Source organism: Haematobia irritans, chromosome 3, assembly GCF_050003625.1.
Source record: "Haematobia irritans isolate KBUSLIRL chromosome 3, ASM5000362v1, whole genome shotgun sequence".
Taxonomy (NCBI): Eukaryota; Metazoa; Arthropoda; class Insecta; order Diptera; family Muscidae; genus Haematobia; species Haematobia irritans.
This window is the reverse complement of record NC_134399.1, coordinates 106,852,450-106,869,374: the sequence shown is the minus strand read 5'-3', so window position 1 is coordinate 106,869,374 and position 16,925 is coordinate 106,852,450. Positions and strand designations below refer to the sequence as shown.

At 34.2% G+C, this 16,925-nt stretch overlaps 2 protein-coding genes and 2 long non-coding RNA genes across 7 annotated transcripts; 1 reads left to right on the top strand and 3 right to left on the bottom strand.

Moving 5' to 3' along the window:
• Positions 1-201: 201 nt before the first annotated feature.
• LOC142232363 (E3 ubiquitin ligase Rnf121) lies at positions 202-3,193 on the bottom strand. Its single transcript, XM_075303150.1, has 7 exons — positions 3,001-3,193; positions 2,899-2,933; positions 2,690-2,831; positions 1,274-1,428; positions 989-1,217; positions 685-920; positions 202-620 (listed from the first exon to the last, which is right to left on the bottom strand). The coding sequence occupies exons 1-7, from the start codon at positions 3,040-3,042 to the stop codon at positions 500-502; spliced, it is 960 nt and encodes a 319-aa protein (XP_075159265.1). The 5' UTR covers positions 3,043-3,193; the 3' UTR covers positions 202-499.
• Positions 3,194-4,536: 1,343 nt separating this feature from the next.
• On the top strand, positions 4,537-13,821 carry LOC142228665 (uncharacterized). 3 transcript variants are annotated; one of them, XR_012720237.1, is made up of 4 exons: positions 4,537-5,156; positions 5,215-5,370; positions 12,245-13,063; positions 13,146-13,821. XR_012720237.1 is itself a non-coding variant. In XM_075299154.1 (3 exons), the coding sequence occupies exon 3, from the start codon at positions 12,316-12,318 to the stop codon at positions 12,778-12,780; it is 465 nt and encodes a 154-aa protein (XP_075155269.1). In that variant the 5' UTR covers positions 4,537-5,156; positions 5,215-5,370; positions 12,245-12,315; the 3' UTR covers positions 12,781-13,821. The 3 variants fall into 3 exon arrangements, 2 of the variants coding, with proteins under 2 accessions (XP_075155269.1, XP_075155270.1); XM_075299154.1 differs by having other exon boundaries at positions 12,245-13,821; XM_075299155.1 differs by lacking the exon at positions 5,215-5,370 and having other exon boundaries at positions 12,245-13,821.
• Positions 6,808-9,137, bottom strand: LOC142228666 (uncharacterized). 2 transcript variants are annotated; one of them, XR_012720239.1, is made up of 3 exons: positions 8,979-9,117; positions 8,664-8,907; positions 6,808-8,600 (listed from the first exon to the last, which is right to left on the bottom strand). It is a non-coding gene; the product is annotated as an uncharacterized LOC142228666 (long non-coding RNA). The 2 variants fall into 2 exon arrangements; XR_012720238.1 differs by having other exon boundaries at positions 8,664-9,137.
• LOC142228667 (uncharacterized) lies at positions 11,364-12,611 on the bottom strand. The gene is made up of 2 exons (XR_012720240.1): positions 12,472-12,611; positions 11,364-12,129 (listed from the first exon to the last, which is right to left on the bottom strand). It is a non-coding gene; the product is annotated as an uncharacterized LOC142228667 (long non-coding RNA).
• Positions 13,822-16,925: the final 3,104 nt, after the last annotated feature.

Sequence of the window (16,925 nt, the reverse complement as noted above, 5' to 3'; positions counted from 1 at the left end):
ATTGTAAACGGAACATTCGGCTGGAATGCCTGTGGTGTCCGTAGTTAAGGATGACCATCAAATAATTTTCATTTACAGCCTTGAAAAAGGATGGACCCTAAAACAAAAAAGCATATCGCACATTTTGCCCTTTGGGATTCTCCTCGTTGAACAAAGTTCATAATTCAATCAAGATTTTAAATGTGAAGGCATTTGGAATCGTTTGTTTTTTATTTCTTTTGAATTTTTTCATGTATTTATGAAATAAAACTATATTTTCATCTGATACTATTAATATTTTGGTCTTACAATTTACGATATTATTACAAGTTTGTTGCCATTCGATATGGCAACATTAGGCATGATGAATCTCACTTGTTGAAAGGACACACAAAGGACAATAAAAAAAACAAAATCAACAGAACAAAATGACATTTAGCACATAAATTGCTATATTTATGTGTGGATACGGTTTTGACAATGTATAACTAACTTGACTAGAAGTTGAGGAAAATTTTTACTATTCTAATCCTAAAGCGTAATTTATGCCCTGGACGATGAAAAAAATCAGCGGTTGCCAGGCTACCAAAAAGCGAATCCAATCCAAAAGACGGCCATACAGAACATGAGGGCGCTCCCATCTAAATATTCAAAGTAATTATAATTTATATTGATCAAGTTATATAGTAATTTAATTAATCTTACGGATTGCAAAACATCTTTTTCAGGTCCACCTTTTCTTTGCAATAGGGGCATGTTTGCTTTTTACCCACTATGCACCAACCTCGTATGCAAAATTCATGAAATACATGATTACACGACAGCTTGTACGTATTTTCTATAATACCTTCCTCTTTTTCACTAACTAACAGCTGATTTCCACATACAGCACAGACATTTTCTTCCAAATGTCTAGTGGGTATACCCTGAGGAGTATAATACTAAAAATATAAATTAAAATATGTGAATAATTATTGACTTTAATCTACACTAATAGAGAACATTTTACCCCAATTAATGATGCCATTTTCTCTGAACATATTTCTGATATATCTCTCCCAAGGACTCCAATATAAAGTCCATAGAATACAAACATCAAGCCAACGTCCATCCATACATTTGGTGCTTGATTAAAAATAAAATTAAAACCTAAGAAGGTGGCCATCATTATCAGATAACCAACGATTCCAAGGCCATAACTTAACTTGTAGATAAAATAAAACCATTTGTAAACCAGTCTATAACAATATGGAAAAGATTATGATTGAACGTTAAAGAATAACAGTTTTATTACCTTGGAGTTGTTCCCTCGATGGGTTTACTAATAGCCTTTCTTATTACTATTGCTGTTATTATCGAAAATATGGACCAAATTATAATAAAACGTATCCATCCATAAAAAAATGATATTCCAAGAGGTATGACCCACATTGCCAACAATGTGACAGCCTAAAATAGAGAAAGTATATTGAAAAGGAAATCTCCAAATAATTCTGCAAAAAACGAAGAAGCGGCAAGGGTACATAGTAAAAGATTTAAGAGACCTTTATAGCTGACAAGTTGCAAAGATTCTTCCTAAATATCATACAGAATCATGTTTCTAAAGCGATAAAGAGCAGCAAGAGCTCAAAATCTATTAGGCCGATTGAAGTTAGCTCATTGTAGATAATACGATTTGTTTCCGAAATATATCTTGACTTTTAGTCCCAAAAATCCTTAAAAATGTTACATATTGCTGCACAAACCGCTATTGCTTTATATTAGTTAATAAAAAAATGTTGAACTTAAATTCAATATGAATGCAAGGCCGAGGGAAACCATAGTGCATATGTCCTCACGCAAAAGGATAAAAGCGAAAATGGTTTTAATCCAAGAATTATAATTATAAGTAAAAAAATATTTACAGATGGGCTTATTGAAATAATGCATCTACTACTTTTCGATATATTGACCAGTCTGGGGCATAGCTTCGAGCTATCATTGTGATTGGAAAAAGGGCGATACTCAAAATAATTACAGACATTCAACACATTCCACTGAACCAAAAGTACTTCTAACAAAAAATGCTAAGTCTCAATTTTGCAATAAAAATGGCGGAAATTTGTTTGAGATATTTTATTTTTTTTTTTTATTTATCGAACTCAAAAACCTTTGGCCTGCACAACTCTCTCTGCGATGGCTTAATAGTTCGGCAATAACGATGGAAGTCCTCCAATGGTTGCGAAAAAACAACAAATGGTGTGAACACTTCAAGGAATTTGAATTCAATTATGTTTATTCGGTGTCATAAAACCCAAAGTATTTGTGGTTAATAAAGGATCCCGTAACTGCGCAAAACATGGAAGGAAGAACTGACCAATTGAAACAAAATTTTCCAATTATGATAGAAACTTTCATGTTCGGAATAAATTTCTCAATTTTCTCCGCTCAATTACGATTCTACAAGGCGAGTTATGTTGATCTAAAACGAATTTCAGGTATGTGGATTAGGACTCTGTATGCAAGGTGATCATGGTAACCATTGTCACAATGGATGCGACAGTATTACCACGTAAGCTTTGATAAAAATTAATTAACTACTATGTGAAATCACTAACTAACCAAAATGTTTTTTTTAATATCATTTCATTCTGTAAAAAGAATTTAAAACATGTTTCTTATCTTATCGTACAAATTGCACTGAATAGCTGAACACTTTTTATATACTTACAGAGTAGGATCTATAGTGTTTTTGTTTCCATTGTACTAAGGCTATTTGAGCCACGATTAAAGTTATAAACAGTACCAGCACCATTTCTGAATGCATTTGTTCGTGGCCTCTATGTTTTTCATGCATCATTTGGTGATCATATCTGCGGGTTCCAAATGGATAACATTATTATTAGCTAACATCATAGTAAATACTACAAGAAAAATTACCTTAATTTTTCCTCGGGCGTCATATCGGCGATGGACTAAGATGAAAAAAACAGTCTCAGAGTTAGACTGGGTTAAAAAATGTAATTGCAATTCTTTGATTACCTTATTAAAGTCGACGGGTGCATGAAGGCTCCGATGATCCATTTTTTGTTTTTGAATCCTATTGGATAATTATAAATTTGTGTTATTTAAAGAGATTTGTTGACAAATCATTAGTTAAATATAAAAAAAGCTGAAGTATGTTCGTCCAGCCTTGTTAAAATAGACAACATATAGCATTCACAATAGTATGTCGCACAATGAAATGTCACAATCTGAATGATTCAGGAGTAGTGTTGCCATAAAAAACAATATGTGTTCGAACACATCAACGTCGATAAGCGACTGACGAATTACATATCTCATTAATGCGTCTTATGCGCTTTACAGACTATCAGTTATTCCGGACGACAGAGCTCGTGTCGAACATATCCCATATATTGTGCACATTATAAGTTAAGTCCGAAGGCATAATCGATACTGCTGCATGTTTATGGGATCGATAACATATTTACCGATTATTTAGTCATCGCCGACAAGTCGTATCGATCCGACACTTTGTAACATTTTTCACAAACACCGACATTCCGTCCGGAATAACTGATAGTCTGTAAAGCGCATTACAAAATATAAGTTTTTCCGTGTGTTTGTAAAGAATCTCGCAGTGTGTCCAATCGATATGACAATTCGTTGTTATCGAGCCCATAAACATGCAGCAGTATCGATTATGCCATCGGACTTATAATGTGGCCAATATGTGGGATATGTTCGACACGAATTGAGTCAATAAGGTAAATGAGAATAACGGGCCCGTGTTGTTTTTACGAAAACAAATTTCATCTTCCTCACTTTCATGAATGCCGTGGCAGGAAACTTACTGCTAAGAATAATTTTCAATTAAAAGCCCGATAACGAAAATATCTTCAGTTTGCTTTTTGTTAACTAATAGCTAAAGCATAACCAACAACATGGAATGGTCGTAGTTATAAGGTTGTTATAAGGTAAAAAACCCGGTTTGTTAAATACTATGAGCGTCAAAAGTGTGTCAACACCAAAAAACATTTTGCATTTCGTAAGATTATTGAAAACCCATAAAACATATATAGTTTTGTTCAACTAAATATAAAGTTTTATTCAACCGTATGAGAATAAAAGTGAAAAAACAACAAAATTCTTTCTTAACAACATTTGTATAAAAACCTCAACATTTTACGCGTCAAAAGTCAGTCAACACTTGGATCACAACTTATTTATTATTGACTCACTTGGCGTACCGTTACTTTTGCACGAAGTAATGCGCTTTACAGATTATCAGTTATTCCGGACGGGATGTCGGTGTTTGTAAAGAATCTTACAATGTGTCGGATCGATACGACTTGTCGGCGATGACTAAATAATCGGTAAATGTGTTATCGATCCCATAAACATGCAGCAGTATCGATTATGCCTTCGGACTTAACTGATAATGTGCACAATATATGGGATATGTTCGACACGACCACTGTCGTCCGGAATAACTGATAGTCTGTAAAGCGCATAATGCGCTTTACAGACTATCAGTTATTCCGGACGGAATGTCGGTGTTGGAAAGAAATCGTAGAGTGTGTCAATTCGGTCAGATTTGTATACGATAAATTTATTATCGAAAGCTATCGATTATCGTTTAGTTTTGAATTATCGAAATTTGCTGAAAAATAATCAAGAAGAAGAAAATGGAAAACGGTAAAAAGCGCCATATTCCAAATAATTTAATGCAAGAAGAGCAACGCAAAGTTTTGGCCAAATAATCCTCAAACACTTTACGTAACAAAAAAAATACTAATTTTTTGAAAATCTATCTTCAAACAAAATGGACCACGTATTTACCATCGAATTTATTGAATTATACAAGAAGTGCCCACAACTATGGAAAATAAAATCAGATGAGTATAGGAACAAAAACTTACGTCAAATGGGCTATGACGTTCTACTGCAAAAATGCAGAGCCCATAATAATACGGCAACGGTAGAGGACGTTAAAAAAAAGAATAATATTAGAAGCGCATATAGACGCGAACTAAAAAAAAATTCGACAGAGCGAAAGATCTGGCACTGGAACGGCCAGTGTATATAAGCCCACTTTGTGGTACTACAAGCACCTATCCTTCCTTTCGGACCAAGAAAGTCAAGAAGAAGGAACCTGTTCGGAGGAGCTTTTGGAGGAGTTTTTAGATGTTGACGTAAGTAATTATATTATCTAAATTTTATTCGTAATGTTTTAACAATTCCCAGTTCCAGTTTTATTTTTTATATGTTCACATTTTCTACAATAAAACAAGTAAGGAAAGTCTAAAGTCGGGCGGCGCCGACTATATTATACCCTGCACCACTTTGTGATCCACATTTTCAATACCATCTGAATTCCTTCAAATTTGTTGAGTGCTGTATATAAAGGTTTGTGTTCCCATATACATACATTTAAATCTGAACCGACAATATATTTAAGGCTTCTTAGTGGAAAATATATTTAAGACTTGTTAGAAAAGCTATTGACTTAAAATTTAAGTCGGTGAATGCCCTGGGTGGAACACAATGTTAGTAGAAAATAATATGGGATTATATATGAACCAATTTAAAGGCAACTTCGCAAAAGTGTATTTATGATTTATCGGCTGATAGTTATGTATTAGAAGTTTAGGAAAATTGGAGTCATTTTCACAAAATTTCGACTAAGCTGTGGTGGTTTTGCAAAGAAAATGTTGGTATTTTGACAAAATCAGAAAAACATATATATGGCAGCTATACCTAAATGTACTAGTGCAAAATTTAAACTAAATTGGGCTAAAACTCTGGCTTCAGGGACCATATAAGTCCATATCGAGCGGAAGATATATATGGGAGCTATATCTAAATCTCAACCGATTTCAATAAAAATTGGCGCACTTGACCCTATTGCTAATTCTTCTCCGTGTACAAAATTTCAACTAAATCCGAGAAAAACTTGGCCTATTTGGTCATATGAGTGTAAATCGGGCGAAAGATATATATGGGAGCTATATCTAAATTTGAACCGATTTCAATAAAATTTGGCACACTTGACTTTATTGCTAATTGTACTCCTAGTGAAAAATTTCAACCAAATTGGACTAAAACTCTGGCTTCGGAACCCTTATAAGTGCATATCGGGTGAAAGATATATATGGGAGCTATATCTAAATCTGAACCGATTTGTACCAAAATCAATAGGGTTCTATTCTGACCCAAAACACATACCTGTGCCAAATTTGAAGTCGATTGGACTAAAACTGCGACCTAGACTTTGATCACAAAAATGTGTTCACGGACAGACGGACATGGCTATATCGACTCAGGAGCCCATCCTAAGCATTTTTGCCAAAGACACCATATGTCTATCTCGTCTCCATAGTTTACTATACCGATGGTCAATCGTCTGTATGTATATGTAATTTTGTGTGCAATGTACAGCACTCAGTTTATGTCCAATCGTTCTCAAATTCCGAGTTTTACTTTGACTCGGAGACAATCGCTATTGATTTTGAAAAAATATGTTCATATTTAAATATAGCTCCCGATTTACACTCATACGACAACGGTAGGGCAAAATTTCACTCTGAATTACTTAAACTTGTGCACTGAAAATAGAATCACATTTAGAAAAACCTCCTAAATAAAAATTGTCTGCTATTTATAAGTTCGAATACATAAACATGTTTTAGTTTGATAAAAACAAAATATGAACTTGGCTATTGTAATACAATTAAAACAATATGTATGAATATCTATAGTATTTACCCAAAAAGCTGAATATATATGTAGTACTGTAATGCCCCCTCAAAACGGTCAATAAAAATTTGTTATATCTCAGCCATATGTCAGAAATACGTAATAACGTTTATAAGATATAAAAAACAAACAAAATTTGTACGTACCAATAACCATTCTCACAAATTTTAGCAAATTAGTTTGGTTAGCTTCTAAATATGAGCAAAAAAATCGATGCTGTCGCGCCAGTTATAATAATTCTACGTACATTCATTAATACAATAAAATAAAGTTAATAATACTTGTATTCAAGTCTATTTTGTACTCAATTATGGTGCCACCAGAGATGGTCTGTATCAAAAATTTTTAGGTTTGCGACTGTCGCAAAGTTGTTAACGTCACATACGCGTAGTTGTTGTAATTTAGTACTCTTCAATTCAAATACTTTGTTATATTGTTAATTTTTTAGTCATAGCAATCTTTGCATTTTTGGTTGAAAAATTTTTTTCTGTGTTTGAAGTTTTCAAATGTTTTTTTCTTCTTTTTTTTTGTGTTACCAATAAACGTTTATTTAATTTGTACACCACGGCAATTTTATTTGGGAATTTTGGAGTCACGCATTTTTCTGCTGCGTGGAATACTAAATAAAGGAAAAATCCTACAGTAGTAAATGTAGAAAAAGTCACAAAAGTCGAAAACTCAAAAAACTGTAGTCTAGTTAGCTAGGCAACGAATTCGATTATATCCAAGACGATGGAATGTGAAGTTTCAATTCTTTGGAATGTTCACAATATTGCTTTTGCACAAGTAGGGGGCTTTTCTCGTCCTTCCTTAGCTTAAAGTTCAGCCTCCTCAAGGTATTTTGAGCACTCACCAACGGGAATTTCGATACCACCTAAGAAAATGGGCTTGACCGCGGGAAAACTTTCATAAATGTCTGCAGAAACTGGTAAAATTAATTAATAAATGTTCACAACTTCTATTCCAAATAAGGTTTTCTGCAATGGGTTTATGGGTTTTGCGACATACTTTTATACTGACGCAAATGTGTGTCGCAAATGTCACAGTTTGTGACAGGCCAATCCTGGGTGCCACTATACGCTGCACCAAAGCAAAAAGAAAGTAGGTTCACATGAGTTCAAAAACATATTAATGAACAGCCTTTGGTCAGAGTTTAGGCTGTTTTCCTATGGACAGAGAATAAACTGGCCTACGCTAAACAAAATGGTATACGTGACTAGTTTCGGTCTTACTTTCGAATATCTATCACTGCAACGATCATAGATATTGATTCATACGCTTAAACATAGTTGGAAAATGTTCTTTAACCTTCTTTACGGTGCTATTATCACGGTCGAAGTAATGTCTGCACAGTTTCCTGGTCTGGCCCACACGTGATAATTGGACAATATTGATTTCTTTATATGGCTGCTGTGATATAGTCGAAAGCATATTGTTGGACGTTTGTGGTTGGAATTTTTGGAATCAATAGTACCGTTGTTTACAGATTTTTTTAGCGGCAACCTTACTCTTAAAAATGCTCCAGGCACAAAAGTCCAACGGATTGAGATCATTTGGTGGTCATTTAGCGATATAAATTAAGCAAGAAACCTCCTTTTTAAGCCACTCTTGGATGAAGCATACTGGGTGTTTAATCCTCTTTCAATTTCCGTGGCCCGCAGCCAAAAATAACATTTGCTCTTGGAGGTGATCATATTCCTCATCTACGTGTAACGAAAGTCACTTGTAGTTTTCCAGCCAATTATAACGAAATCACACTACCACGTTGGAATTCAATCACAAATAATTGAACGCAATAGATGAAAATACTTTTGTAAGCTTGCATGGTGTGCGAAGGCGATTGTGACAGCATTCCTGGTCTCGATACCTTGTGGCGACTGCTGTGAAAGAAATTGGAAATTTTATTTATAAATTTTCGATACATTCTAATGTGGCAAACTTACTAGATACTGCATTTGCATTTGACTCATCATTTGCTGTTAAGGATTAAATTGGACACGATGGTTATATTTACACACTAATTAACAAACACAGGCTATTTAAATAAATATTTATTATGATTGAGAAGGGTTGCCATTGTAGTTTCCCAAAAATATTAAAAATTCGTAGCCGCAATTGTGAACGTCTCGATATTATCTCAAGTTGATATTACTAAGTTAAAATAGTAGATGTGAATCAGTGCTGCCGCTAGTGAAAAATTGAGTGAAGTAGATTTTGGAGAAAAGTGGAGTAGATTGAATAAAATTGAAGTAGCATACATTTTTGAAAACAAAACAATAGAATTCATTTTATTATACCCTCCACCATAGGATGGGGGTATATTAACTTTGTCATTCCGTTTGTAACACATCGAAATATTGCTGTAAGACCCCATAAATTATATTCTGGGTCGTGGTGAAATTCTGGGTCTATCTGAGCATGTCCGTCCGTCTGTTGAAATCACGCTAACTTCCGAACGAAAGAAGCTATCGACTTGAAACTTGGCACAAGTAGTTGTTATCGATGTAGGTCGGATGGTATTGAAAATGGGCTATATCGGTCCACTTTTACGTATAGCCCCCATATAAACGGACTCTCAGATTTGGCTTGTGGAGCCTCTAAGAGGAGCAAATTTCTTCCGATCGGGTTGAAATTTGGTATATGTATATGGTCCCAAACAGCCATGCACAAATTGGTCCAATTCCCCCCTATAAAACGATCCTCAGATTTATATGGGGGTTATAATAATCAACCAAAACTTTATTTCTGTAGAAAATTTTGTCAAAATTTTATTTCTATAGAAAATGTTGTCAATATTTTATTTCTATAGAAAATTTTGTCAACATTTTATTTATATAGAAAATTTTGTCAAAATTTTACTTCTATAGAAAATTTGGCAAATATTTTATTTCTATAGAAAATTTTGCAAATATTTTATTTCTTTAGAAAATTTTGTCTAAATTTTATTTCTATAGAAAATTTTATCAAAATATTATTTCTATAGAAAATTTTGTCAAACTGAATTATAAACGTATTTAATCGGCCTTCTTTGTTTAAAATATACCCCGTATGGACTAACTTACAATTTAGAAGACGGTGTTAAGGAATTTGAAGTGTTATCGCAACCCAAGTAGTTGCATTGTAGATGACAGTCTTTAGTAGAAGTTTCTACGCAATACATGGTGGAGGGTACATAAGATTCGGCCTGGCCGAACTTACGGCTGTATATACTTGTTTTAACATAAAAATACTATAAAACCAGTAAGGAAAGTCTAAAGTCGGGCGGGGCCGACTATATTATACCCTGCACCACTTTGTAGATCTAAATTTTCGATACCATATCACATAAGTCAAATGTGTTGGGGGCTATATATAAAGGTTTGTCCCAAATACATACATTTAAATATCACTCGATCTGGAAGAATTTGATAGACTTCTACAAAATCTATAGACTCAAAATTTAAGTCGGCTAATGCACTAGGGTGGAACACAATGTTAGTAAAAAATAAATATGGGAAACGTTTTAATCTGAAGCAATTTTAAGGAAATTTCGAAAAAGTTTATTTATGATTTATCGCTCGATATATATGTATTAGAAGTTTAGGAAAATTAGAGTCATTTTTACAACTTTTCGACTAAGCAGTGGCGATTTTACAAGGAAAATGTTGGTATTTTGACCATTTTTGTCGAAATCAGAAAAACATATATATGGGAGCTATATCTAAATCTGAACCGATTTCAACCAAATTTGGCACGCATAGTAACAATGCTAATTCTACTCCCTGTGCAAAATTTCAACTAAATCGGAGTTAAAAATTGGCCTCTGTGGTCATATGAGTGTAAATCGGGCGAAAGCTTTATATGGGAGATATATCCAAATCTGAACCGATTTCAAGCAAATTTGGCACGCATAGTAACAACGCTAATTCTACTCCCTATGCAAAATTTCAACTAAATCGGAGCAAAAAATTGGCCTCTGTGGGCAAATGAGTGTAAATCGGGCGAAAGCTATATATGGGAGCTATATCTAAATCTGAACCGATTTTGCTGATATTTTGCAAGTTTTTCGAGACTCATAAAATATTCGGATGTACGGAATTTGAGGAAGATCGGTTGATATACACGCCAATTATGACCAGATCGGTGAAAAATATATATGGCAGCTATATCTAAATCTGAACCGATCTGAACCAAAATCAATAGGGATCGTCTTTGAGCCGAAACAGGACCCTATACCAAATTTTAGGACAATCGGACTAAAACTGCGAGCTGTACTTTGCACACAAAAATACATCAACAGACAGACAGACAGACGGACATCGCTAAATCGACTCAGAATTTAATTCTAAGCCGATCCGTATACTAAAAGGTTGGTCTATGATTACTCCTTCTTGGCGTTACATACAAATGCACAAACTTATTATACCCTGTACCACAATAGTGGTGAAGGGTATAAATATCGTATTAAAAATCTGATATTTATTAATGGAATGGAATAACATTTACGAAAATTGAACAATAGGTTTTTTGGTAATTTTCCTGGTAAAGTTTTTGCGTTTTATTTTAGCACTGGTTATCAGTGCAAAAAGAAAACAGCTCTTATGATGTATTTATATCCACTACCTATTTACCAGAAGTTCAAAAATGAAAAGATAGCACAAATATACATTAATTTGTTAACAGCATGATTATATTTTATTATTGTTGAAGTAAGTACAGAAATCGTTTCTAACAAGTTTTCCCAAAGATGAAAGATTATCATCTATATTATTATCATTGTTACAATTTTGTTGTGGTATCTCTGCCATTTTTCTATTTTGTAAATATGCATTCGGAGTTTTAGATTTTAAAAAGTTGTGGAGATAGCATATTGCAAGCACAACAATTCTAGTTTTTGCGGGGCTAAGGTTAATAGTATCTAAGAGTATTCTGAATCTTGATGCTATAATGCCGAATGCATTTTCTACAATCCTACGTGCGCGTGACAATCGGTAATTGAAATAAATTTGCTCTATTGATAATGTGGGCGTACAATAAGGTTTCATAAAATGTTTTCCTAATGGAAAAGCATTGTCGGTTACAAAAACATAAGGCAATTCAATATTAAAATTATTAATTCGTTCTGAATTAGGTAGGTTCAACTGGCCAGATTCGTACATACTACGGATTTTGCTGTTGGCATAGACACCTCCGTCTGAAACACGTCCATTGGCTCCAACCTCAACCATCAAAAATTCACAATTAGCATTAACCAAAGCCAAAAGCACAATACTGAAGTTTTTTTTTGTAATTGAAATAGTACGATCCTGAGTGGTTCGGTTTTCTTATTTTAATATGTTTTCCATCCATTGCTCCTATGCAATGTGGAAAGTTCCATAAATTTTCAAAATCAACTGCGACTTCTTTCCAATCATCTTCACATCTTGGCAACTGCAAATAAAAATTTTAATAGAGTATTAATTTCTATGGTTTTATTGTACATCCTATTTAACAGTCAATACAAAAATATATTTTATATAAAATATAATTTCATTATTATTTTCAGAAAGTTGAGCCGAAAAAAAACAGTCCTTCTGGAAAGAAAGAAAAACTCTTTTGGAGAAAGCCATAAATATAATGGAGAACACCAAAGAAGATTATGCTAGCAAATTAGCCAGCACTTGGGAGGAAGAGTTCAGAGCTCTTTCTCCCAAACAAAAAATGTATGCAAGTAGGATTATTAGCGAAACCCTCTATTTAGGACAACTGTCACACTTAAACGAAAACTCATACCGCTCTGTAGAAATTGCTCTGACGCAAAACGCCTCTACATCACATAAACGCCCTAGATGGGACAATATAAAAACTTTAACAGACATCGAATTCGAAGAGGAATATTTATGCGGGTCTTCATTGGACTTCAACCCCTCAACATCAAGGAAACACAAATCAAAAACCAACATACCCATTGCTTCTTCGAGTGAGCGAATAAGTATAAATGTGGAAAGCGATAGCGATAGCTCTGAAGAGGGATGGACGGGAGAAAGAAGCGCAGGTTATAAGTATGAAGTTATCAGTGAGGGAATGCACTTTTCGCACTAAAAAACACTTAAAATTATTTTTTTATACTTTTAATAATATTTTTTACACAGGGCAACACAAAAACTCCAAACAAAAAATCACACCAGCCGAAAGTACTCGATGAGAGAAGAAAAGTAGTATCTGGATTTTGCAAAATTGGTTGCTGTTGGTTTTGTGGCCAAATTCGATTTTGTTCACTTTTTTCCAATTTTCGCATGGCCGTAGCTCGATAATTGCTGTGAATTTTTTTGCAGTCTTCAGAAAAGCTACAACTCTTGACTCGCCCAATAAAATCTTGAATATAGTAAGTCGAATAATTTCATCTACATGTTTAAAACCCCAAAAACGTAACGAAAACAACGATTTTTTCCGTTTTTCGACTGCAGGTCTTGAACTAATGAAAATATTATCAAACAATTAAGGCACTAAGAGCAACAATTTTGATGAAGACTGCAAAAAAAATCAACACTTTTCACGCTATGGCCATGCGAATATTGCAAAAAAGTGCACAAAATCAAATTTGACGACAAAAATACACAGAGGCTCATTAAAAACGAACAACAACCAATCTAACAAAATCCAAATACAACTTTTCTTCTCTCATCGATTGCTTTCGACTGGGATAAGTGATTTTTTATTTGGAATTTTGCGTCGTAGTGTTAATAACGACACGCTAGTACCATTGTTTATTTTTATTTTATGTTCTTTATTAATTAATCCAAACTAAGCGAACTAATATTATCTATGTATCTACGATTTATACATTAACATATACGTTTAATCCATTGATACCTCAATAATATATGTATACATATATGTACATTTCGTTTATTAGCCTAAATAGGCAATCGTTTCACAAATATAGATTTATGTCATATATGATATATTTCCGTACAAAATACATTTTTAATTTTATATTAATATATGTGCCAAAAAAGTAGTATTTACTATAATACGTTCAATGTGATATATCTGTTTTATAGTATATAAACGATAGAATTTATGTACAAAACTAAACCTTACTAAAATTAAATAAAGACAAACTTGAATTTACTATAAACACGTAGTAATTGTTTTTGTTATACAGATAAAAGAATTTCTCTCGAGAAGTAGTCGCTCCACTTTTTTCTAGCCCATATTGTGGAAAATCTATCTTTCACATAAAAATCTGAGTGTCCATAATTTCCATTCGGATACATTTCCATCGAGTAGCAGTGTCTCCACCATTTTAGCACTAAAAAAACTATCTTTCACATATAAATCTGGAAACCTATTCGTTTACATTTTGCAACAGTCGACACATTCAGAAGATTTTTGGCAAACAATTTGTATACCACTCGCAAGCAATAGTTTCAATGTATTTTTGGTTAAAGGTGAGTATTAAGTTCGAGTTTAGCCGCTAAAATTTTCATGAAAAATTGCGATTTTAGCGGCGAAAGGGTGTATTAAGTTCGAGTTTAGCCGCTAAAATCGCCATATTTTCACGATTACTTTTCTTAAATAGTCGATTTTTATGAATACATGTTATAAAATATAAAAAGTTTCTTTGTGCAAATCCCCAAGAGTTTATAATAAAATTTGCAAGAAATAGGTATAGTTGTATGCCCTTTTTAGTATAAAAATGCTGCTAAACTCGAACTTAAAACCCACCTTAAACTATTACTTTTCTATGTCTCCTATTCTTTTGGCCAATTTGTAGGGATTATATCGAACACAAATATTAAAAGTTACTTACACGTATGTAATTCCTAAGCGATTTTATGATGGCAAGACATGTTTCTATTATAATTCCACTCAAGGTAGATGTTCCCATATAAACTTCAAGTCCGAAAAAGTCTGTCCCGTTGCCAAAAACTGTAACGTAGCTATTAATCTTTCATTTGGAGTTTTCGCATCTCTCAAATGAGTGTCCTGTTTTTGGATGAGTGGACTTATCATATCCAGCAATTCCTCGAATACGTGGGTGTCCATTCTCAGATAATTCTTGTAGTCTTGCGGGGCAGTTAAACTCAATTCTCTTACGAGACGCACATTTGAAGGAGATCTCTTCTTCAACCATCCTTGTATCCATATTCTCTTAACGGGCTGCTCCTCTTTTTCTATTAGCTCCAATAAAAACAAAATTAAAGCTAATTTGATTTTTTTTTTTGTTTATGTACATATTGTTATTAAAATTTCACAAAAATTAAGCGGCTTTATTTTCTAGTCAATGTTATTGTTTACAAAAAATATCGATACCATATCGATTTCTGCTATCGATTTTTTCATTGGTCTGTCAAACAAAAATTGCAGTGTGGTTAATGCGTACGATTTTAATCGAAAAGTTGGACGCGGGCATTGTCGTCCGGAATAACTGATAGACTGTAAAGCGCATAATGCAAGAAAATGATTATTTATAAAGGGTGATTCTTTTGAGGTTAGGATTTTCATGCATTAGTATTTGACAGATCACGTGGGATTTCAGACATGGTGTCAAAGAGAAAGATGCTCAGTATGCTTTGACATTTCATCATGAATAGACTTACTAACGAGCAACGCTTGCAAATCATTGAATTTTATTACCAAAATCAGTGTTCGGTTCGAAATGTGTTTCGCGCTTTACGTCCGATTTATGGTCTACATAATCGACCAAGTGAGCAAACAATTAATGCGATTGTGACCAAGTTTCGCACTCAGTTTACTTAATTGGACATTAAACCAACCACACGAATGCGTACAGTGCGTACAGAAGAGAATATTGCGTCTGTTTCTGAGAGTGTTGCTGAAGACCGTGAAATGTCGATTCGTCGCCGTTCGCAGCAATTGGGTTTGTGTTATTCGACCACATGGAAGATTTTACGCAAAGATCTTGGTGTAAAACCGTATAAAATACAGCTCGTGCAAGAACTGATGCCGAACGATCTGCCACAACGTCGAATTTTCAGTGAATGGGCCCTAGAAAAGTTGGCAGAAAATCCGCTTTTTTATCGACAAATTTTGTTCAGCAATGAGGCTCATTTCTGGTTGAATGGCTACGTAATTAAGCAAAATTGCCGCATTTGGAGTGAAGAGCAACCAGAAGCCGTTCAAGAACTGCCCATGCATCCCGAAAAATGCACTGTTTGGTGTGGTTTGTACGTTGGTGGAATCATTGGACCGTATTTTTTCAAAGATGCTGTTGGACGCAACGTTACGGTGAATGGCGATCGCTATCGTTCGATGCTAACAAACTTTTTGTTGCCAAAAATGGAAGAACTGAACTTGGTTGACATGTGGTTTCAACAAGATGGCGCTACATGCCACACAGCTCGCGATTCTATGGCCATTTTGAGGGAAAACTTCGGAGAACAATTCATCTCAAGAAATGGACCGGTAAGTTGGCCACCAAGATCATGCGATTTGACGCCTTTAGACTATTTTTTGTGGGGCTACGTCAAGTCTAAAGTCTACAGAAATAAGCCAGCAACTATTCCAGCTTTGGAAGACAACATTTCCGAAGAAATTCGGGCTATTCCGGCCGAAATGCTCGAAAAAGTTGCCCAAAATTGGACTTTCCGAATGGACCACCTAAGACGCAGCCGCGGTCAACATTTAAATGAAATTATCTTCAAAAAGTAAATGTCATGGACCAATCTAACGTTTCAAATAAAGAACCGATGAGATTTTGCAAATTTTATGCGTTTTTTTTAAAAAAAAAGTTATCAAGCTCTTAACAAATCACCCTTTATTACCTTTAGTCAGTTTAGTTATTATATTACCTAATTGTTATTTGAAGCGAAAAGATCGTTTTTATAGAGAAGTCGCAGTCAGAACCATGAGAACTGAAATCTCCTTAGAAACTAAGAAAATAATAATCGATTAAGGGAAAATGGCAAATGGTTCCGCGAAATTTCCAAAATTATTGGAAGACACCACACAACTATAAAGAAAATTGTAGATAAATTGGAAAACTACGATCAATTGGACAATTTCAAGTAGTCAGGCCGATCAAAACTATTAAGGAAGAGGGATGCAAGACGGATTGTTTCGAGACAGAGAAGATCGTAAACACAACTACCATAAGAAGAATTTAGCATATAAGTGGGTTACATGGCCGCCGTCTTCGAAAGAAGCCATCCATTTCGAAAGTAAATAAGTAGAAACGGCATGATTATATTTAAAACTTTTGTTCATTGAACTCAGAATTG